Source organism: Typopeltis vanoorti, chromosome 7 (genome assembly GCF_054136105.1).
Source record: "Typopeltis vanoorti isolate ZY-2024b chromosome 7, IOZ_Tvanoo_1.0, whole genome shotgun sequence".
NCBI lineage: Eukaryota > Metazoa > Arthropoda > Arachnida > Uropygi > Thelyphonidae > Typopeltis > Typopeltis vanoorti.
Genome location: NC_143555.1, coordinates 66,018,990 through 66,043,843, shown reverse-complemented (window position 1 = coordinate 66,043,843; position 24,854 = coordinate 66,018,990). Strand labels below are relative to the sequence as shown.

General features: G+C 36.5%; 1 protein-coding gene across 6 annotated transcripts in view; it reads left to right on the top strand.

Annotated features, from left to right (window-relative positions):
- The window catches only part of LOC150104740 (uncharacterized), a 434,041-nt gene that overhangs the window by 390,898 nt on the left and 18,289 nt on the right, over positions 1-24,854 (top strand). For 5 of the 6 annotated variants that reach the window (XM_090395916.1, XM_090395915.1, XM_090395919.1 and 2 more), the window contains 2 exons: positions 7,893-8,910; positions 19,657-20,861. In XM_090395916.1, the coding sequence (XP_090252042.1) occupies positions 7,893-8,910; positions 19,657-20,861 (2,223 nt within the window). The remainder of the gene's footprint in view (positions 1-7,892; positions 8,911-19,656; positions 20,862-24,854) is intronic. The other variant, XM_090395917.1, reaches the window with a different exon arrangement.

Here is a 24,854-nt window from a genome sequence, read left to right as displayed (position 1 = left end):
TCTAGACGTAGGAGGATGGATTTTTCAGTTTGGCCCTAGTGTTGCTTCCTGCAGTCACACGTGATTTTGTACACTCCTGGGAATTGTAGATGGTTGTGAGCTTGGTTGTATTTGCTTAAAATCGATCTTAGGTTAGGAAGAGTAGAGAAACAGGTTTTTATGTTGAGCTTTCTTAAAATTCTTCTTAGTTTCGTGGAGAGCGAGCTGATATATGGTAAGGAGATATAACCTTTTGGATTGTCTTGTGTTTCTGAGTTGTTTTGATGGCGGTGTTATAGATGCTTATTAATAGTTTTCGACGAGTAGCCATTACTTGTGAAGGTTCTTTGTAGATGTTGTAGTTCATTTTTTAGATCTTCATCATCTGACAGTATAGATCTAGCACGATGTGCTAGGGTTGAGATGATAACATAAAAACCTGTTTCTCTACTCTTCCTAACCTTAGATCAATTTTAAGCAAATACAAACAAGCTCACAACCATCTACAATTCCCAGGAATGTACAAAATCACGTGTGACTGCAGGAAGCAATACTATGGCCTAACTGAAAAATCCATCCTCCTACGTCTAGAAGAACATCAGAGAGACATTGCCTACAAAAGAACTAGAGCAAGTGCCCTGCCAAGCCATGTACTGTTTTCAGTAAACACAAATGATGAAGGCTGTCAACATGAGATAAACTGGACAACAACCTCAAACCTTCATATATGCTGTGACGAGGGTGGAGCGATGCATAGTCGAGTCTAAGGAAATTGTTATGGACCCTCATCACATTAATAATAACCTCAGCTATAATCTAGAACCGGACTCTTTCAGCTCTGCTATCCGATATTGGCACATGCATGAAATCAGATGCATGCAGCTACTTAACAATAGAACTTCAACACAGACTGTAGCTACAGTTCAAAGCTAACTGATTTTATAATAGTCGTTTTATAGTGATATGATGTTTCTTATAGTGTTTACTTGCTTTCTATGTTCCCATGCATGAAGAAGTTGGATAATCCGATGAAACATGTTGCGTTTTGAATAAATTTAATTGTTATTCTAGTCTCGGTTATAGTCAGTATATATAAATATGAACATATCCCAGTACGAGGTGAATACTACAAATTTCTATATATATATATATATATATATATGTGTGTGTGTGTGTGTGTGTGTGTGTATGTATGTATGTATTAAGTAATACATAAAGATGAGAACATAACAGCTTGAACAGTACTCAACTTCCAGAGAGACCTATTGTTCTGTTCCCTCTGGCCAAGGACTAGATCATTTTCCTTGCATCATTTCTATAAAGCTCTTTAAGTAACTTAAATGTTTCTATGATACCCCCCCGCCTTTTTTTTTTTTTCTTTTTTTTTTTTTTTTTTTTTACCCACTTCTGCAACACATAAACTGTCAGTCTATCCTCATTAGGAGCATTCCATAGTCACTAATCACATTTTGGTCAATCCACCACTTCTTCATCTCCAAGAAACCCAGGTGACCAGACCGGAGCATAGTAATCCAGATGTGGACATATCAAGGCCTTATAAATAGGAATGACAACTTCTTTATCTCTTGTTAGTGTGTGCTTAAGTAGCTAAATAATTCTATGAACTACCTTGGCAACTTTAGCAATATGTCCCATAAACTTCAACTCTCTATCAACTGAAACCTTTGAATCCCTAGCTTCATCTGTTTCCTCGAGAAAAGTGCAACAACGTATAACACAGTTTGTAATCGATTTATACCTAAAATGCATTACATTTCTCCATATTAAACTGAAACCCATTATTTTTAGCCCATACTAACACCTATTAAATACATTCTGCAAGCTCTCATCACTTTGATTAATTATTACTGCAGCCAATTTTGCATGATCAGAAAAAAACGGAATATTTCCTTTCAGATTATTTCATATATCATTAATGTACAAATTAAACAGTAGTGGCCCTAGCACAGAACCTTGTGGCACACCACTAGTCACCTGATTTTTCCTGGATTCTGCTCCTCTACATACCATTTTTTGATATCTGATCAACAGCCATCCTCTCATCCACATAGCTAGTGTCATATCTATCCCCATGCAGTTTGTGTAGCAGAGTTTCATATGATATTATTATTATTATTATTAAACAAGCCCTCATGGAGTCAAAGACTCATCTAGGAGGTCCTTTTATCTCACACACACATCTCATCATACTGCATCTTAAACACATTCAAACTCCTTGCAGACACCACACTCTCAGGCAAGGCATTCCAATCACTCACAACTCTGCACGAAAAAAAACCTGCCTCTCACTCCCCTACTCACACCCTCTTTATACAGTTTCCAGGGATGACCTCTGGTTCTCCCCTGATCTCCCACTATTCTCTGTAGAACTTCTCCACCATTGATCATATAACAACCCCTTACCAACTTGTAGGTCTCTATCATATCTCCCCTCTTCCTTCTCTCTACTAGACTCTGCAAATTACATCTTTTCAATCTTTCCTCACACTCGACATTCCAGAGGTCAGAAACTACTTTAGTCAGTCGCCTTTGGACCCTTTCTAACATTTCTTCATCCTTCTGAAAACCAGGTGACCAAATCTGGGCACAATAGTCCATGTGTGGCCTAATCAAAGCCTTATACAATGGAACAAGAATCTCCCTACTTCTACACGTCAGTGTCTTCCGCATCATTCCCAGAAGTCTTTGTGTTGTCTTCACAATTTTGGCGATGTGTCCCCTAAATTTTAGATCCTTATACACTATCACCTCCAGATCTCTTATTTCCTCTACTTCCAACAATATATTCTCACCAAGCATAAATTCTGCATCCCATCTTTGTTTTCCAAATTTTAAAACCTTACATTTTGCAACATTGAACTCATATCCCCATTTGCTTGCCCAATCACTCAATTTATTCAAGTCTTCTTGCAAGGCCACAACATCTTCACTACTCTTTATGATTCGTCCCAACTTTGCATCATCTGCAAACAACTGAATATCTCCATCCAAATCTTTGCCAATATCATTAATATACAAGTTAAATAGTAATGGCCCTAAAACAGATCCCTGAGGCACTCCACTAGTGACTATTCACTAGTGACATATAGACACTAGTGACTATATATTCTATCAAATGTGTTTGCAAAATCCAGCAGAATCATTGTGTAGCCATTTCTTTTATCCAACTCAAAAAAGTTAGTACATTACTAAAGCATGACCAACTTTTCACAAAGCCAGGTTGCCCCTCATTGAGTATCATATTCTTCTCCCCATTCTTGAATTCTCTTGTTGACCAGTTTTTCTAGTACTTTCACCACCATTCCTTATACTGATTGGGCTATAATTTGCCTGCAATCTTAGAACCTTATTTATGCAGAGGAATTATTTTTCTCTCTTTTCACTCTTCCTTGGGAATCTGCTAGAGCTGACACTTAAAGAGCCTACCCAGAGACATTGCCAGTTCCATTGCACATTCTCATAAAATTTGAGCCTATATCCCATTTAATCCTATGGCTATGTTTAACACTGATATTCTGCAATACCTTACAACCTCCAATTCATCCATCTCTGTTCCCATATCATTTTCTGTCACATATTATTATTATTATTACCCAAGACCTCATGGAGTCAAAGACTCATCTGGGAGGTCCTTTTATCACACACACACACATCTCATCATACCGTGTCTTAAACACTCAAACTCCTTGCAGACACCACAATTTCAGGCAAGGCATTCCAATCATTCACAACTCTGCACGAAAAAAACCTGCCTCTCACTCCCCTACTCACACCTTCTTTATACAGTTTCCAGGGATGACCTCTGGTTCTTCCCCGATCTCCCACTATTTTCTGTAGAACTTCTCCAGCATTGATCCTATAACAATCCCTTACCAACTTGTAGGTCTCTATCATATCTCCCCCTCTTCCTCCTCCTGTCCACCAGACTCTGCAAATTGCATCTCCTCAATCTTTCCTCATACTTGACATTTCAGAGGTCAGAAACTACCTTAGTCAGTTGCCTTTGGACCCTTTCCAACATCTCTTCATCCTTCTGAAAACCCGGTGACCAAATCTGGGCACAATAGTCCATGTGTGGCCTAATCAAAGCCTTATACAACGGAACAAGAATCTCCCTACTTCTACACATCAGTGTCCTCCACATCATTCACAGAAGCCTTTGTGTTGTCTTCACAATTTTGGCTATGTGTCCCTTAAATTTCAGTACCTTATCCACTATCACCCCTAGAACTCTTATTTCTTCCACCTCCAACAATATATTCTCACCAAGCATAAATTCTGCATCCCATCTTTGTTTTCCAAATTTTAAAACCTTACATTTTGCAACATTGAACTTGCATCCCAATTTCCATGCCCGATCACTCAATTTATTCAAGTCCTCCTGCAAGGTCACAACATCCTCACTAATCTTCATGGGTCATCCCAACTTTGCATCATCTGCAAACAACTGAATATCTCCATCCAAATCTTCACCTATATCATTAACATACAAGTTAAAAAGTAATGGCCCTAAAACAGATCCCTGAGGTACCCCGCTGGTGAATTTCCTTTTCCTTGACATCGCTCCCCCATACACAACTTGTTGATACCTATCAGACAGCCAATCTCCAATCCAATGCACCAATCTAATAACCAACCCCATCCGCTCCAGTTTGACTATCAATTTATCATGAGGTACTTTATCAAAAGCCTTTGCAAAATCCAAGTATATCACTGTGTATCCTTCTCCTCTGTCCAAGGAAGCAGTCACTTTATCGTAATAAGTAAGTAGATTACTAAAACATGACCTCCCTTTAGCAAATCCATGCTGTCCATCAGAGATGATACCACTGTTATCAACCCAACTCTGGATTCTAGTTCTCTCAAGCTTCTCCAACAACTTAACCACAACACCTGACACACAGATAGGCTTGAGTTCGATAACCTCCTTTATGAAGTGGCACAATCTTGCCTTCCTTCCACTCCTTAGTGACTTGACTGAGTGCAAGACTCGTATTAAAAAAATATGTCAAGACGGGTGTCAACTCCCTGGCACATTCCTTCAGAATACGTGGCAATATATTATCAAGTCCCACATCCTTATTAACATCTAGTTTACTCAACTCCACATACACCTCTTGCTCACTTACAGTCAGTCTCTCCTCCCCATCATCTACTGCTCTCAATCTCTCCATGAAGTCACATTCACAAGAGTGAAAGACCTGTATGAACTGCACATTAAGTATCTCCACCACACATTCCACAACAGCTGTCTTTATACCATTTTCTCCAATCAATGTCATCCTTTCATAATCATTCTTTCTTTTGCTGGCTACATATCGAAAGAACTCCTTAGGATTCTTTTTGACTTCATTAGCTAACTGCTGTCCAACCAAGTCGCCTCCTTGCCTGGTCTTTGTAGACCTCATGGAATCGGTTATTTCCACTTCACTAATGCTGCCTCCACAGTGCCCTCTTTCTCTGTATCGCATGCTTAATCTCTTTATTCATCTATCTATCTATCTCACACTTACTTTATTTAACCTTCTCACCCTTGGAATATATTTAGACATTGCATCTACTAAATAGTTTTTGAAAATCCCCCAAGCTGCATTGATTTCTTTTCCAGCTAACTCCTCATTCCATGTTACACCCACAAGCTGTCTCCTGAGCTCTTCATAATCACCCCTCTTGTAGTTCCACATATACCCTTTTCTCACAGAGGTCCTCACACTGCTGGCAACCACCCAGGTAATCACCTCATGGTCACTCTCACCAATTGGTGGATGATTTGACACCTCATTTATAATTACATCCTCTGATGAGATGACCAAATCCAAGATCCTCAATCCTTGCATGCCCTCTGTTACATATTGTCTGAGGTAGTTATCCCTCAAAAACTGAAGAAACTAATTTTCTTTACTTCCAGTTGCTATCTCATCATTCCAGTCTATATTGCCATAATTAAAATCACCCATAATGATCACCCATTTCTTTTTTGCTTGGCTAATTTCATTATACATTTCATTATCACCACCACCACCCACATTTCTTGATCCAACCAAGTATTTGATTCCATTTAACTCTATCTCACACCATACTGCCTCAAAACCACTGGCACTATTTCCCCTCTTGCATCTCTACTTTGTATGGACATAACTCTTTCTCTGTTATCAATAGCACTCCCCCTCCCTTTTTACTCTTTCTATCCTCACGAAACACATCATACCCTTCCATCTCTATTCCTGTCAGGATGTCGTCCTCTTCCAACCATGTCTCACTTAATGAAAGAACCGTTTGGGATTTCCTTTGGCCTGCTCAGTTCGTTTATTCTCATAATTTGATTTTTTCTTCTTTATGATGCTCTTCACCTTTCGTACCTGACCCTTGTACTGTTCATGAGCTTGCTGGTCATCTTTCTCTTTATATATCCTCACAACATTCTATTTTTTTTTCTTTAGCTTATTTTATTATTACATAACACCTCCAGGGAGTCCAAAGACTCGTCGAGGGAGGGCACCTACTCTACAACCCTTCAACTAAACCACAACTACACCAACGCCATCTACTGCATACTACCACCACCACTACCACTGATGTTTCCACAGACAATCACAAACATCCATGCCCACAGTGGGATTTGAACCTGCAGTCTTTTGACTGGAGAGCAGATATGCTAACCACTAGGCCAACCAGGCCAGCAATGCTTTTATGCTTAACAATACTGCAAATTCATCTATTTCCTACCTGATTAACACTCCTAATCTTGGAGAAACAATTTGATACTGTTTCCTCTAGATTTAACTATCTCTCATGCACTACTAACATCCTTCCCTTGTAGGCTTTTATGCCATTGTGCAAATTTAAGCTTCCTCCTAAGCTTGTCATAATAACCTGCTTTGCAGTTCCACATATATCCCTTCTTGACAGAATATTCCTCATGTTTTACATTCTCCCAAGTCAAGACCATGTGGTCACTTTTGCCAATTGGAGATAATGTGGTCACCTTGGTTATGGATATCTCTTCTGATCCTGTGACCAAGTCCAACATTCTCGCACCCAAGTCCCCTCCATTGCATGCTTAAGTAATTATCTCTCAGCAGGAGTATAAATTCTATTTCCTTCCTACCATGGGATATTTCTAACTTCCAGTCTAATGATAATTACTCGATCTGCACTTGTACTAATTTAATTTGCTGTTGCTTGTCTTCCAGATCATCCCTAGAGCTCCTGGCCTATAGTATCAACCAACTGTATATTTTGTCTTATTTTGCCTCAGTCTTGCACCAGACTGTTCCAAATGAACAGCCACCTTCCTGCTTTTCTCCTGTTGTTTTTGACTGCAATTCATCTGCTATCATCAGCAGTGTCCTTCCCTCCCCCATCCTATCTTCTCTAATCTCCCTGAAAATACTAAATCCTTCACATTTTATCCCTGTAACTACAACATCTGCTCTTAACCAAATCTCACTAATGCCTATAATATTTGGCAAAATTGCACTAACCAATGCCCAAAACTTCTCCCTGTTGTTCTTGATACTTCTAGAATTAACATATAGAAACTGTAGCATCCATCCCTTAAGGCCCCAAACACCTTTACTTTCTGAATTGACTACCCTACTCAATATTGTTGCTTGAGAGACTAGGTCTCACACTCAGTTGCTTCATTGGTGCCTTCACACATGCACACACTCACCTGCATCCATCCTAATTCCCTGACTTCGTACTTCAGCATGCATTATATAAAGGTGAACAAAGATCCCTCTGAACACCTAATACCAAAATCATTTAAGTTTTTGTATTCTCACAAGTACACATCACTTTATTTCTAAATGTAAGTATTAATTTCATCATCACACATGCATATAGTATATCATATTCACTCTTATTAATCAAGTTTTTTCCTCTTGCAGCAGCAAGAAAAGCAGTTGTCCAGAAGTTCTTCCAGAGAACAATGTATTCTTCCTATTTCTTCCTCTTCATCTGTTGATCACAACATGAATGAAACCCAGTATGTAACTGCAGCCAGTCGCAGTGATTCCACTACTGCAAAGTCAACACTGTATCCTGAAAACAGTTCTTTTGAGGCCAGACAAAGAGAATTAAGACCAACTGCAACATCTTTATCATATAACGATGACAGGAGTAGGATAATTGATTATCAGAGTGTTATATCCATGGAAATTTTAGAAGATGGTCCAGGTGGTGATGAGCATCTTCTTGAAGCCAAGAATGATGAAGTTATAAAAAGAATTACTGAAATGAATAGAATAGTGATTGATGCAGAGAATTATCTTTGTGATGATGGTGATGAAGAAGCTAAACAACAAGAAGATGCAGAAGGTTTAGATCATCAGCTAAAAGCAGCAGATTCTCTTCTTCTGCTTACACAGATTGATGATAGTGATAAATTTGTTTCTCATCAATTACCAGAAAAAACACAGATTGTTTTGGATGAAGAAATTTCTCCTTCAGAAAGTGATACAGATAGTACACCAAATGATAGTCCACTTCATCGGTCAACACCAATCAGAAATTCATTAAATTCACATCCCCGTGCTGTTCGTAGAGACTCTAGTTTTGGTTTACACAGTCCTGATCTGCTTCCAGGAATTGACTCTAGCAATCATATCATGGAGATACTTCGCCAGTTGCAGTCAAATCAGATCCAGTTACCATTTGCTGAAGGAACTCTCTACCTTGATCCTGATATTATTGATTTAACTATGATTCCTCCTCCTATAACACCTGATATGGATATAAGAGATGCTCCATTACCATTAAATGTTCCTCCGACTCCATTTTTGGATACCAATGCACTGCACAGGGAGCTAGAAAAATGGGCTCGGGTGTCAGGTTCTATTGCTGAAGAGCAAGAAGAAATGGGCGAATTCACGGGATCATGGGGCGATAACAATTTGGAAAGGAGAGGTAAGTCATTTTGTTGCATTCATACAGTCATATTTTTAATAAGCTAAGACAGGCCTTATGCTGTACTAGAAAATATATAGAAGTCTCTTATATAAGAATTACTTTTATCTATTTTAGTAATGGAATTTCTCTTTCTCTATATGTATGTAAAATAGCTGTCATAAATACAGTGAAAAATTAATTATTTCCTCTTACTAAACATGCCACATTGCAAAATAATAGCCATTTCAAGAATTTTCAAAAAAAACATATGGTATGTATCTTGCATGATTACTTGAATAATTACCTGATGTTACCTTACTGAAATTTTATTCAGTAATCATTTTCATAATTTTCTATTACCATGCTCTAAAACTTGCTTCATAGGTAACAACTGTAATCATTGTTATTGACTATAATGAGCTGTTATTCTCATAACAGCAAACACATTATGACCAACTATAATCTGCTCATAAGCTTAAATAAACTACTGTCAATCTCCCCAATGAAAGTTCTGTAGCATCAATAGTGTTACAAAAGAGATTCACTGTGTCACTTTTCACTTTAACAAACTGTTTCTTTGATTCCTAAAAGTTATACAGTGAAAAATTCACTGCATTTTAGATAAGGGAGTCTGTGTATATATAACTCCTCTTTAATTACTAGTACAATATTTAACAAAAGGGGATCACTTAAGTGACAAAGATAACTAGGAGAATACTCTTATAAAGCAGTGGTGTTCAACCTTTTTTTTACTACACTAGCTACTTTTCTATAATAAGTTATTCGGTGATCTACTCTCTTATATAGATCATGTTCCCCCAACCTGTTATCTGATTACCTCACAAATAAACAACTAAAAAAAAAATATACACAACTAAAAACTTTATTTGTGTATTTAAAAATTTATTAAATCACTTTTCTTTTAATTATTTTAATACAACAAAATAAAACAACAAATATATTGGAATAAAATATTTATTTCTCTATTTTGGAAAACCAAAGTTAGAAAAAACAACAGATTGATTACAAACTCACAAGTTACAGGAAATGCTGGTTGATTAAAAAAAAAAGTTAATGTGAAATTTGGCATTGTTTGGACCTCGCAATATTTTCATAGTCAAGTTGATATGACGAAGTGGCCAATCGCAGACAATCATCCAAATGATCATTTGTAATTTGGTTTCTTAATTGATTTTTTATGATGGTCATATTTGAAAAAGCGGATTCTGACAAGTATGTCAATCTGAAACACGACAGAACTTTTCGCGCAATATCAGTTAATATTGGGAATTTTTCATGTGCATACTTCCGAATGACTTCATTGTTTACTGATTTTAAATGAAAACTATTCTGAATGTTTATTATCTCAAGTTCTACTTCAGCTTGGTTTATATCAAACAGCCCACTAATTTTATTTGAAATTTCTGTGATGTTCAAGTTTTCTTGAAATGGATTATTGATAAAAAATACAATCATTTCAGTTTTATTAAAATCTTTAAATCTTGAATTTATTTCTTCCTCAACTAATTCTATTTCATGAATAAATTCTTTTAAATCATAGCAAAGCATTTCTTGATTTTGTTCAAAAATTTTTAATAAATATGGGAGATGTCTAAATTCGCAGTCATTTATATTTTTCTTTAATAAAATTAAGTATTGTTGGAAAGTTTTTATTGAACTTAACATGTCAATTACATTTTTATCTCTACCTTGTAACTCTATTAAATTGCTTAATTTCGTACAGAAATCTACTAAAAATGATAAGTGTAACAACCATCTTTTATCACTCAATTGTGGATAAACATCTCCTTTTTCATCAAGAAAATTTTTATATCGTTAATTAATACAAGAAATCTTTCTAAAAATTGACTTCTGCTGAGCCAGCAAACATTGTTGTACAACAGAAGTTCCCTATCATCATCTGCCTGTAATTTAAATAACTGCCGTTGCAGGGCTTTTCCTCAAACAGAATTTACAATTTTAAATGTAATATCCAAAACATCTTTTGTGTTTAATCTTTTACTACACTGTACTTGCTGGTGAATAATACAGTGGTAAATTAAAAAATCTGGATATTTGTCATCGTTTTTACATAATGAAATGAAGCCTGATTTTTTATTACCTATTATTTCAGGAGCACCATCAGTAGTAATAGACACAAGTTTAAAAAGCGGAAGTTTGTGTGTTTCACTAATTCATCAAATGCTGAAAAAATGTCTTCTTCCCTAGTCCTTCCCAATAATGGTGTAATTTTCAAAAGTTTCTTCTTTACTTGAATAATCTTGAAATACCATGCGAATTAATACCATTAACTGAGCAATAGTGAAGTCGTTTGATTCATCAAATTGTAATGAAAATGCAGCACACTGGTGAATGTCTGACATTAACCTGTCCTGGAAACTTTTCTCTGGCAATTTTGGAACAAAATTGGAACTCTTCCTTTTGGCAATTTGAAACCTTGTCAGTGGCCTAGAAGTAGTCTCTCTCTCTAGCGACATCTTGAACTGAGAAGCGCTCCTCTCTGGAAGCGGGAAACTCCTCTTTCAAGCAACGTGGATCCGGGCAGTCTCTCTGATGGTGACTCTGGACCGGGCGGCCTCCTCTCTGACAGCAGTTCTGGAACCGGGACCCCCTTCTGCTTGCTTTAGTCACTTTTTATTAGGCCTCCTCTGAGATCTTGCATGAAGTTTAGCAATCCCCAAAGAATCGGTATGAGTCTTTCATCTTAAGTTTCAAGTTCAGTACGCCTTTTGTTCTCCTCCACTTTCTTTTGATTGTAAGTTGCCGGCCATCGGAAAGTTGTTTGAACTCTTTCTGACTGACTTTGGAGATGTTTACACTTAGAGCCTGCAAGCCTTTCTCATATATACAAGTTTCAATAACAATCTTTCTAATGCCGCCATGTACAGCTTCGGCAACAAAAACATTGCCTTTGTTTTTAACACTCTAACATACTGTATTCTTATTAAAGCAGTATATACAGTTAGCTTCAAAAGAGTTATTTACAAAAACATCTAATACAAACTATACCGAGACAAACAAAGTTTATTTTTTTACAATGTTCACATAGGACTTAACCTAAGTAAAAAATCGATGTAATGTGCTTTGTAATATTTAATATTTAAACTACAATCGAGTTTTTACACTTTGCTTATAATCGTATTCACTCGGCTTGCTGTTTGACTTCCACTGATCCAAATTAATTCATTCACCCAGACTTATAAGAAAATTACTGATTTGACAATTTTAACGAAAAATAAATAAACAATAGCAATACACTTATAGCGAATTAAAAATAATACAAAATAATGATAAATAAAATATTATGTTTTCAGTTTTAATTAAATTTGTAAGGAGGAATACATAGGAGATCGACCAAAAATCGCTCCGCGATCGACGGGTTGAACACCCCTGTTATAAAGAATGTAGAGAACCAGTAAGGGGAGGGAGGGGCTTCTGACCCATTGTCCAGTCTTCATATTCCTGTGCTGCATCCTCTTACTATTGTCCATTTGGATGCTTAGTGAATGGGGAATGGCTGTATATTATTATAATATAACATGATCAGATGTCTTACTAGTTACATTATTGCCTGGTTATCTAAGGGTGCCTGCAGGATTTTGGCAACCAGATCAAATATAATTTAGTTATTGGTATAACCTCAACAAAACTGAAGATAGGTGCCATCACAAGAAGAAGTATCAATGGAAATGAAAGGATCTAGCAGAGGAATTAGGGATATGTCATGTTGGCATAACTTGTTACCAAGCCTAAGAAGACTACTGCAGGTGGGATCCATTTAAACATAAATCAACTTATTTAAGTATTACATGATTAATCAGGTTCTAGAAGTCATTGTCAGTTGCTATAGTAATCAACAGATAGCTAAACTTGATCATGAAATTGGGAGCCAATTTCAAGAAGAATGGTGTCTGCAAATTTTAAACTGGGAAGTTGTTAGGAAGAGACTTATTTTGTTTCTTTGGTCTCACAGAGATTGGAAGGAAAGAGATGGAGGAATTTTTCGAGCTATTATAGAAGGCAGCTAATCTAAAGAAAAAGAAGCTGGTTCATGTTGGAGACTTAAACAGCAGAGTAGAACAGGTATCCCAGATGTAATAGTTTGGAAAAATATGGGAAAAAATGTTGGAGCTTAATGATAGCAAGTATCTGCTAGTTTTTTTTTATATTCAGAAGATGGATGCATTACTAATGTGATGTTCCAGCATAAAGATGTGCATAAATTCAAATGGAAAATTCAGTACACACACACACACACACACACACACATGCAGAACAAGAAAAGCGTTATAGATTATGCTATTGATCTTGAACTGATTTAAAGATCAATTCAAAATACAAGAACGCAGGGAATATAAAGTAGGAATTGACCACCACCACCTAGTGTTGGACATAAGAATGAATGACTCATTGAACAGAAAAATGTATACTAAAGTTTTGGAATAAATCAAATCTGAACAACTCTTAGATGTGAAGATTCACATATACAAATATCACTGGGAGAAAAAGAGTAAAAACAAAAACCAAACCTTAGCAAAATTTGAAAAAGATATTGGTTGTCTAGACCAGAGAATCATGTGTCTGCAAAGATAAAAAAAAAATAAGAACCACATAGTTTGATATAAGGAAGTTAAATAATCAGACCATAAAAAGAAGAAAAAAGCATATAAGTTCCTGGGTAATAAGTTTTTTTTTTTTAAATATCATCCTTACATATGTAAGATGTCACAAATCCTATAATAGAATGACATGTGTGGGCAAGTGGTTAAGGAAAAGAAGAAACCTGCTAATGTGTTTATTGAAAAGCTGAAGACTATAGGAAAAATAGCAAAAATGGCATGTGTGAGGAATGGAGCTAACTGTGTATGGATGCTGCAACTGCTCATGTTTTTAAAGTAAAATGGAAATAAATGATGGTGACTTATTCAGTGGAGTAGAGCCCATGAAAATATCTCTGAAAAAAGCATAAAACAGAAACAGAACTTTTATGAGAAAGTGACTGGGAGGAATCTGGAGAGGGAGGGAGGGGGGGGATTGTATTGTGTGGATTGTTCCAGATTGATGCTATCCAGATCTAGATAGCATCAAGCATTTTTAGGAAGGTTTTAGATATACAGTGGATTCCAGTTAATTGGGGCCCATTGGGAATAGCATAATTCGGCACAATGAAGTGGCTGGCCCAATTACAGGAAATTGCACATAAGGAATTTAAGGTAATATCTACAAAGGCCAAGTTTTTTACTTATTGATTAGCAAAATTACTGACTTATAGATAAACATTTGGATTTAAAGTAAAATAGTTGCCATAAAAATAATTTAATTTATATACATATTAAAAATGCATGCAACTGTTAGTAGTTAATGACATTGTAGGAATTGACTGAGTGTAACCTGTCTGGTTTTTTGGTTGACTGAAATTGAACGAAATCAACCTTATTTCATTGCTTTCTGGCATGAAATAGTTGTAATCCAGCATTAGAAAAACATGTTCATATTTTTCTAATGTCCTCTGATGTTTTGCTGCAGTTTTTCCCTCAAAATGTTTGTTTTCATTATAGCACTGAAGACTATGATTAATGGTTATTTTCATGGACTGAATCCGGCATATCATTGATTGAATGCACTTAAAACTACTGTGAACAAAATAGTTTTCAATGCTTTTGTTGCTTATTCCTCGACAATAACTGTTGGCCATAATCTGTATTTGCTTGTAAAAGATTTATTTTTGCACTGACCTCCTTAGCCGTTGAAGTTGATGTGAGTAGATTTTCTTCATATTTTTTTGATTCCTATGTAGTGCAGAGATAAATTCCGATTGAATAATTTTGAATCTAAATGAGGGTGTGCTGCACAGTTTTCAAGAACCAGCAAATTGTTTTTCAGTATCTGTTGTAATTTCATGTTTTGACTCGTAAGCCATTTAATTGGACCAAGGCAAATTCTTGTTATATGCTAAGTTTGTTTTTGTTCTTCTAGACTTGTTCCAAAAAAAAAAAAAAAAGAAAAAAAAAGCTGCCTGATTAACAAGTGGACCAATTAACTGGAATTGACTGTATTATCCTAAATGAGAACAGTATCCCAAGATTGGATAAATCTGGAATTTAAAAGAATGCTAAGTTTTCTTGAGGCTCAGGAGACAGACTATGGATACCATATGTTTGAGGAAAGGCAAGACTTGTAACTCAGTCAAAAAAAAAAAAGAAATCTGATCTTTAGTTATTAGAGATCTGAATATTATCAAACTTAGAAGGAAAGATATATTTGGTGAGAAATAGGACAGAACTATGATTTGGCAGCATTGACATTCACTGTATCATTCTTACCTTACTAATGAATGGCATGGAGATCAGTGGTGAAGATATTGGTTATGGAAGATCTTGAAACTTGAATAATTTGAGCATTACAACATTTGTTAAATGAAGAAGAGGAATGAAGTATACTCTCAGCAAAACTATAGTAAGATTTAAGGCTAGTTAGAGCAGGTAATTAATGTATAGGAGGAAAAGTGTGGGTTAAAGCACAAAATCCTAGAAAGTACTAGCATTCATACATAAATCCAAAGAGAGGAAACAGTGACACACACACACACACACTGAACAACCAGAGAGGAAAGTTGAAACCCAATTTACAAAGGGCAGAAGATTAACTATAAGATGTCAACTTGGCAAATAGGTTATGCCAGACTTGGTTGAATGCAGAGGCGTGCCAGCCATATGTGCAATGTGTGCGATGCACACAGGTACCAGGATAGCAAGGCGCCAAAGATTTGGTATGATATTTTACATAAAGTGAATTTTGTCAGCAAAATACTGCAGTCTTAATCTATGAATCTCCAACTTACCCACGAATGTTTTATATGTTCCTATTTTATATACTTGTAAGTTACTATTATTTATTTATCTTATTATTTAATTACTTTTTTTTTTTTTCAAATTATTTTTGTTGTTTTTGTACCCTTCTTGTATGTTTATTGGTTTTTATACATTTTTTTGTAATTTCTGCTTTTTGTTAAATAAACTCAGGGGCACGCCGGCCATATGTGCAATGCACACAGGTGCCAAAGATTTGGTATGATATTTTAAATAAAGTGAATTTTGTCAGCAAAATACTGCAGTCTTCATCTATGAATCTCCAACTTACTTTAGATGCATTGAATGATCTAAATCAATTTTTAAATGATTATAGATCTGATGAAACTTTCAAAGAAATTGTAGAAAGCTAAAATTAATTGTAGCAAAATTTGACGCAGAATCTGTATTTTGTAGTAGTAGACCACTAATACAATCTAAAAAGACAACACAATTTGATTATGAACATGAAAATGAAAATATAGTAGATCCCGAAATTTCATTTAAAGTGAATTTTTTTCTCTGCATAATAGATCAAACATTAGAATCTGCAGGAAAGATTTACTTTATTAAAAGAACATTGAATTCATTTCAGTTTTTGTATTTGTTAAGTACTTCACAAAATAAAGAATATTTATTATCTTGTAAAAAGTTACAACAAAAATTAACACATGAGAATCATTCAGACATTCACACAGATGATTTATGCGAAGAAATTTTACACTGTCAACCATTTATTTCTAATTTTAAAAATGATATATATCAGATAATTCAGTATATTTATTCAAATGACTTAATCGCAGTTTATCCAAACTTTACGATTGCTCTTCGGATTCTTTTATCATTACCGGTATCTGTAGCATTTGCAGAACAGTCCTTTTCTAAAGTTAAAATTATTAAAAACTACTTGCGCTCCACAATGGTACAAGACAGACTTTCAAATCTTTCCATTATATCAAATAGAGTCAGATATTTTGGATCAACTTGATATACATAATATTATTTGAGAATTTTCATTATTGAAAACTAGAAAAGTTCATTTCACTAAGTGATTGTTCTTTCTGTTTAAATATTTATTTACCTATTTCTTTACTCACTAATGTTTTAATATGTTTCTATTTTATATACTTGTAAGTTTTATCTGTTTCTTATTTATACCTATACAAAGTGCAAATGACAAAGTGATTTTCTTGCCAAATAAAATATAGTTAATTTACTAATTATAATGAAGAGCCAAAGGCCTCAATTCGGCGACATGAACATATTTAAGTTAAGGGATATTATTATTATTATTATTATTCAGGCCTCCAAGGAGTCAAAAGACTCATCGAGGGAGGTCCTTCCTAAGACATAAAGTCTGTCGAGACTCATCGAGGGGAGGTCCCCCCCTGAGAAACACAAAGTCTATCATACCACTCTTTAAACTCACTGACCGTTCTCGCTCCCACCACTCCATCAGGCAATGCATTCCATGGCTCAACCACCCTCCACACAAAGAAACCACTCCTTACCCTCTTGCTCACAGTTTCCTTTCGTAACTTCCAGGGATGGCCTCTTGTCTTCACTCCTTCCCGCTGTTCAACCAAGCGAAAGAACTCCCCAGTGTCAACCCTGTAACCACCTCTCAACAGTTTAAAAGTCTCAGTCATATCACTTCTCCTTCTATCCACCAAACTCTGCAGTCCACATTCTCTCAGCCGATCCTCATAACTATCCTTGTACAGTCCTGAAACCATCTTTGTCATCCTTCTTTGTATCCTTTCCACAGTTAATTTATCCCCTTCAAATCCTGGGAACCAAATCTGAGAACAATAGTCCAAGTGTGGTCTGATCAGAGTCTTATACAACGGAATGATAACTGTTTTATCTCTGCAGGTCACTGTCCTTCTCATTATTGCAGCAATCCTGTGTTACCTTCGCCACTTTTGCAATATGTCCCCTAAATTTCAGGTTTCTATCAATCATCAACCCTAGATCTCTTGTCTCCCCTACTTCCTCCAGTATAACTCCTCTCATAGAGTATGCAGCGTCCCATCGATGTTTCCCAAGCCTCAAGACCTTACATTTTGCTGCATTAAACTGATACCACCATTCATTTGCCCATTTATCTAGCTTATTTAAATCCTCTTGCAGGGCTACCACATCTGCACTATTACTAATAATCCTTCCCAGCTTCGCATCATCCGCAAACAACTGAATATCCCCCTGCAATCCACTGGCTATGTCATTGATATAAAGGTTAAACAATATAGGTCCTAGTACCGAGCCCTGTGGGACCCCACTTGTAACCCTCTGCCTCCTGGAAACTGCTCCACCATACACAACTCTCTGATACCTATCAGACAGCCAATCCTGAATCCAGTTGACCAATCTGACATCCAGACCCATGTGCTGCAACTTAAATATCAGCTTATCATGTGGCACCCTGTCAAATGCCTTCGCCAAGTCTAAGAAAATTGCAGTATATGCCTAAGAAACAATATTATCCCATATTGTTTCTTAGCCGATTCCAAGCATAAGCAAATACCTGGATAGTGCAGCAACTGACCCTTGAAGGTAGTGCAAGCTGAGGCAACTCATAGAAAGAGTGGAGCAAGCTCTGATCACTATTCTTGGTTCACATTATGGGTAAATATCAAGAATAGTAATCGGAGCTTGCTCCACCCTTTCTATGAGTTGCCTCAGCTTGCACAACCTTCAAGGGTCAGTTGCTGCACTATCCAGGTATTTGCTTACGCTTGGAATCGCCGAACTTTATATAGTTTCTATATTCGGCATGAAACTCTTTGAGTTTCTTATTTGGCTAAGAAACAATATGGGATAATATCTCTTAACTTAAATAGGTAATTTAATTTTCTACCAAAAAATATTTAATATTTTTGTTTTTATAAAACTGTAAGTTTTTATGTTAATTTACATTAAACTATATAAGGTGCAATTCGCAAATGATTTCCTTGCCAAATAGCATAAATGAATTTATTTTTTTCCAAATTATTTTTGTTGTTTTTTTCTGGGGACTAACTAAAGTTTTGCACACAGGCACTGGACACTACTGCCGCGCCCCTGAATAAACTTATAATTAATATATTTCGTATTTCATTTTAACTCACTGATACGTTTTTATAAAGTGATTTTTTATTGGGGGGAGGGGGTATAGGGGCACCAACTAAAGTTTTGCAAACAGGCACTGGACATTACTGGTGCACCCCTGGTTGCATGCCTAGGATGTGAAGAACCTAGAGTTTCCAGGAATGGAACCCTGCCACCTCCATGCGAGATCTTATCTTCTGTTTCCAGGGTTTCCCTTCCTGGAAACTATGATTTTCGTTCCACAAACATGCCAGATGAACACATACAATTTGCATGATACACTGGCTCATAGCCTTAGTTTCTTTGACTGTTATTCCAAAAAACAAAACAGCTTGGTTGAATGATAGATGTCATGAACAGTCACATGAGTTTCTTTAGATTCCCAAAGGTAGGTGAGTTTGTTTTGGGTTTGACTAGTGGCCTTCAGCTAGTGGAGAAGTTGGCTGGATCATGGATTGCATTGCCTGATATTGTAGTGAGAGCATGAACAGTAAATGAGTTTAAGGAATGGTAGGATGGACTTTATGTTGTCTAAGCTGGGCCTCCTAAGATGAGTCTTGTGACTATATGGAGGTGCAGAATAATATCAATAATAAACATATTTTTGTTCTTGGAAATTTGCATTTTGTTATGCTAATTAAGCTTAGAACCATAAGTATGCTAAATATGCCAATGAATGCTACATTTATTTAAACTTTTACAGCAGAATTAAATCCATCCACACATATGTATGTGTTCTTCTTTAATGTCATTTCTTTCATTTCAATGCTACTTTTTCACATGAATGATTTTTTTTTCTTTCTAGGAATTTCAAGTGATGTTGCTATACAAAACTCTGGCGGAGGAAATGTAGACTCAGCAAGAGTGGTTGCAGAGTTGGATCATCTTTGTGATGCACTGTCTGAGCTACATGCTAGTAGTATGATCCATTCACTTCCTCAGAGTCCTACAGTTACCTTAGATTCACTGCCTGTAACAGAAGATATTGATACATTTATTGCCAGTGTAACTGTACCACCTCCTCCTACAGAGAACAAAGAGAACAATTCTCATCATGAGGAACAAGATGATATAACTGCATATATCATTCCACCACCACCTAGTTCCAGTCCTAGTACTGAAGTACAGAATGAGGTTATTGCACGTTTTAGACAGGCTGCAGAAGATATGCGAAGGATGATAGGCGATAACAAAGAGTGTTCTGATGGTCAGTGTGGAGATGATGATATAGAAATAACCCCAACAATAGAGACTGTTAATCAAGATTTAAATAAATGTTGGGTAGTGGGGAAAAATTATGAACAGGAACAAATATTGGATGCTGCTAAAAATCCCTTGATAGAAGAAACTCTTCAAGCACTTGATAATCTGAACTCAGCAATAGATAATGAATTTTACAGTGGTGATTCATCAGGGTATGAAACATTGTCTTCATCTATGACATCTTACGGAGAAGCTTTGGGAAATGACAATCCTGACAGTCACATATATAACTCTACTGATGAAGTTCGAGGATACGAAAATTTCAGTTTTAGTTCTGGTCAGTCATCAAGTTGCGCTTCTACACCACGCTATGAAACTACTGCAAGTTGGCCTGCAACTCCAAGTAGCACACCTCTGGTACCTTGTTCATATGCATCATGTGTTGATATGTCAACCTCAATAAGTGTTACATCTCCATCTTCAACAAGTTCAGACAGCAATTCATCATCTGTCATTCTCCTTGGAGATCTGCATATGCCTTGTGTTCCAGTAATGCTAAAAGCTTTTAGTACAGATTGTAGTAATACCTCAGAACACTCAATGGAGAATGGTGTTTTGCACACTGGCAGCTGTGATGATCTTGTGAGTAGTGGACTTAACACAGTTTTAAGATCTCCACACATAGCTCGTTCAGTGTCATGGACAAGTATGACAGACGTAGAGAGTCAGCCACTAGTCAGAAAAAATAATGGGATATCTAATGTAATCCCCAAACCACCATTACCACCATCATCTCCTTTACAGCAGGTAAGATGTATATTATTGTACTGTTTCTGATGTATGAAGAGTGAACACATGTTTTTGCTGTAGAATCATATGCTTGTGGTAGAGTTAGATGTTAAGTATTATTCATATTGTAGGTTTATGGTAATTGCAATCCTCTATTGAGTAATAACTATTTAACAGCAGTTATAATAAACTTAGGCTTGCACTACAGTAAAACATCTCAACCTAATACTGACATGACTTTAGCATTAAAATCAAGAAAAAATTAAGTTTCTGTTTATTGGTGTTATATAAATGTCTCCAAGGACAACCACAATGTTTTTGTTAATATATCTATTATAGTTGCTGCATGAAGACTATAGTTGTTAAAACATTACTAATTTGTTAGTTTAACTCTCTATTTGAATTACATCTCTTTTAGCACATTTCCTCAGAAGCATTACATGAAAACCTACTTAGTAATGATGTTTACTACATACAAGTCAACAGTGTTATCGTATGCCCACAGATTCAAGATCTGTCGAACCTGATTTTGCATGTTGGCGACCAATTCGTACATCCTTCATTTCTTTCTTCCCTTCAGCATGAATCGACTATTCTTGCCAGAAAGCCAAGCGAAGCTCTACAAAGTGTGGGCGTACTATAGTATTGAATGAAATCTGCCAGTGCCTGAATCAGATTTTTGATTTTACATGACCATACTTGATGTATGGTCATGTTTCTTTTTTTTTTTCTTTTTTTAAATTTGTTTACATCTTTGTTGCCTAGAATGTTATTTCTAAACCACTCGTCTGTCCATATAGATGAAATAGATCAACAGTTTTATGCCTTGTATCCATGTTATTTCAATGGTATCTGAATGGTTTTCAATCTCAATAGATATTTCATTTACATATCAATCAAACCATCAGTTTCGATTTATGTGTATAAACATGTAATGACAAGTATGGTAGTTAATATTTCTGATGATCTCCTTGAATGTTTTAGCAAAACTGTTAGTCAGAATAGGCTGCTTATGTATGCTGCCATTCTGATGCATTACAAACTAGTCCTGATTTATGTTTTCTTTTCCTTTCCACATTACTATATTCTAACATCTGTATCTCTACAGACTATTTGTCCAACATAGCACATGCTGCACAAACAGAGGATTTTTTTTTTTTTTTTTGAGTGGCAAACATAGAATGGTTGGATACTATCTTTACTTCTTGTTTTTTTTTGGTGTCTCCGAGATCTTGTCACAGACTGAATAAAAGTTGAGGGATACAGCTCTTCTTGTATTCCTCACTTATTGGTTTTTTTTTTCAAAGACCGTTGTAGAATGTTCTTTATTATTCTTTTGCTTATATCCATTTTGTGATAGGATGAGACTGTGGTGTCTGAGTTCTTGGTTTCAGTTTTCTGCACTGCTGGAGAAATGTTATATAGGTTTTGAAAGTTTTTTTTTTTTTTTTTTTTTTTGTTTGGTTATACAATAAATTACAGATGCCAAGAAATTATATTCTTGGTTTAATCCTTTATACAAGTGTAAGCAAACAAGTGCATGTGAAGTATCTTCACAACTGGGCTATTTGTATATTTGTATAATAGAGACTAATGACTACCCACCAATTGCCTTAGTATCCCATAATGCTTTGCACTATGAGATACTAAAGAATGCTTTGTGTCAGACATGTATAATAATATGTATTATGGGAAGAGCCACTACCCAGACCAGTTTCACATTTTTTGAGATCTCATCAGTGGCAGCTAGACCTAGATGAGATACCAAGGTTGACTATTGACTTTTATGGCAAGATGGACATCAGTCCCTAGAACTTTTATCCCTTTGTCACTAATTTTTTTTTTTTATATATATATATATATATATATATATATATAGAGAGAGAGAGAGAGAGAGAGAGAGAGAGAGAGAGACTTTTGAGCACCTGGCTCACCCGAATTAGGGCTGTGTAGAGTCTTTTAAATCAGTGATCAGAACTGCCTTTAGGCGTTTGTATTTCCATCTGTCATTTTCATCATAATTTGATGATTCCCGAATAAGTTGGTTGGGATGGAGGGATGTCAGAGTAAAGTACTTAGTAGCTGTCTGGATGAGAAACTTAGGTATATCTGGTAAGTTTCCATTATGGTGTAGGAGAGTGTTCCTTACAAACCATGGGACATCAAAGATCATTCTGAGGCACCTACTCTGGAGTATCTGAAGTCTTTTGATGTTGCTAGGGGAGGTGTGGCTCCACGCTGGTGATCCGTTCGTTAGTATGGGTCTAATGACTGCTTTGCATATTCTCAGTTTGTTTTCTGTACTGACTTTGCTTCTTCAGTTAAGTAGAGGGTAGAGTTGGGCTATTGCTGAGTAGGCTTTGTTGCAGACATGTGAGATGTGGGGGTTGAATCTCAGTTGATTATCTAGTTTTATTCCCAGGTATTTTACTTCTTTTTGCCAAGGAATATCAGTGTTGAACATAGTGACTGCTCCGTGGTGGGTTGTGTTCTTTTTTGTAAAGAGTATGGCCGTGCTCTTGTCTGCGTTGACATCTATCCTCCATTTTTGAAACCATTTTTCAAGATTTATTGCTATGTTTTGTAGTCATTGTGTGCTAGATGTGGCCTGAGTGATCTGGCTAGTATCGCCATGTCATCTGTGTAGAAAGCCATGATGGTTGATGGAGTGTTTGGGACATCTGAGATGTAAATATTGAAGAGTAGTGGGGATAGAAGGGAGCCTTGTTGGACACCTGCTGTGATTCTTCTTGCAGTGGATCTGAGGCCATGCAACTTAACTTGAAACTTTCGGTCTTTCAGATAAGAGTCTATGATTTTGATGAGGTTTAGTGAGTATTTTGCAGTTATTAGTTTGTGGATGAGGCCTTTGTGCCACACTTTATCGAAGGCTTTCGCCACATCCAGGAAGATTGCATCTACACGTTGTTTCCAATTGAATCCGGTAATTATGTATTCTATAAGTCTGTGAACCTGTTGAGTTGTGCAGTGACCTGTATGAAATCCAAATTGTTTGTTAGGTATTAGATCTAGTTTGTCCATTTCATCTTGTAGGCGTTTTAGTATTACTTTTTCTGCTATTTCCCCCAGTCCTGACAAGAGGCTGATAGGTCTGTAATTCTGGGGGAACTGAGGTGCTTTCCCCGGCTTATGGATGAGGATTATATCTGCCTGCTTCTGGCGAGTGGGGAAGTAGTTGATTCTTAGCATCGCGTTGATGATAGCCACTAGATGCATTATTGTTTTGTGAGGGAGTGCTTTTATAATTTTGTTTGAAATCTGATCAGGACCTGGTGTTTTTCTGTTGGTGAGGTTCTTGATGATTTGGTATATTTCCTTTGGTGTAGTATAGCTTATGTTGTCACGGCTGGTGGGATAATGAAGTGTACAGTGTACTTGCCTGTGGATTTTTTCGATGAAGCACAAGTCCGCACGAGTGTAGTTTGGTTGAAATTGCAGCTCCAGGGCGTCTGCAAATGCTTCTGCTTTCTCATCGTCTCGGTAGACTATGCCTCTTTCTCCACAGATTGGTTGTATGTTGGAGTGATCACTGCAAAGGGCTTTAGTCATTTTCCATAATGAGTTATCTTCGGTGTTTAAGGAGCTTAGTTTCCTCTCCCATAGTTGATTCTTATGGTCTTTAATCGCATATCGGACTAGGTTTGTTGCCCTGTTTAGCTCTTGTTTATCCTGGGGTGATAGTATTGCATGGTATCGACATCTGATCCTGTTTTTGTTGCGGATAAGCTTTAGAATCGCTTCTGGGAGCAGGTTGGCTTGAGCGGGAGTGGTAACGGTGAAGGCTGTTGCTAGTCCAGCTTGGATTGTGTTTTCCAATTTATTGATCACTATGTCTACTTCTTTGGGTGAGGAGATGGTTGGGACCGGGCCTGTGAGGTTGCAGAGAGTTGCGATGAGCTTCTTGAAATTTGTGTAGGATTGACCGGGGATGATTTCTGCTTCCCCACCTAGGCTAAGCAGAACCAGATTGTGGTTGGAGCTAAGATCATT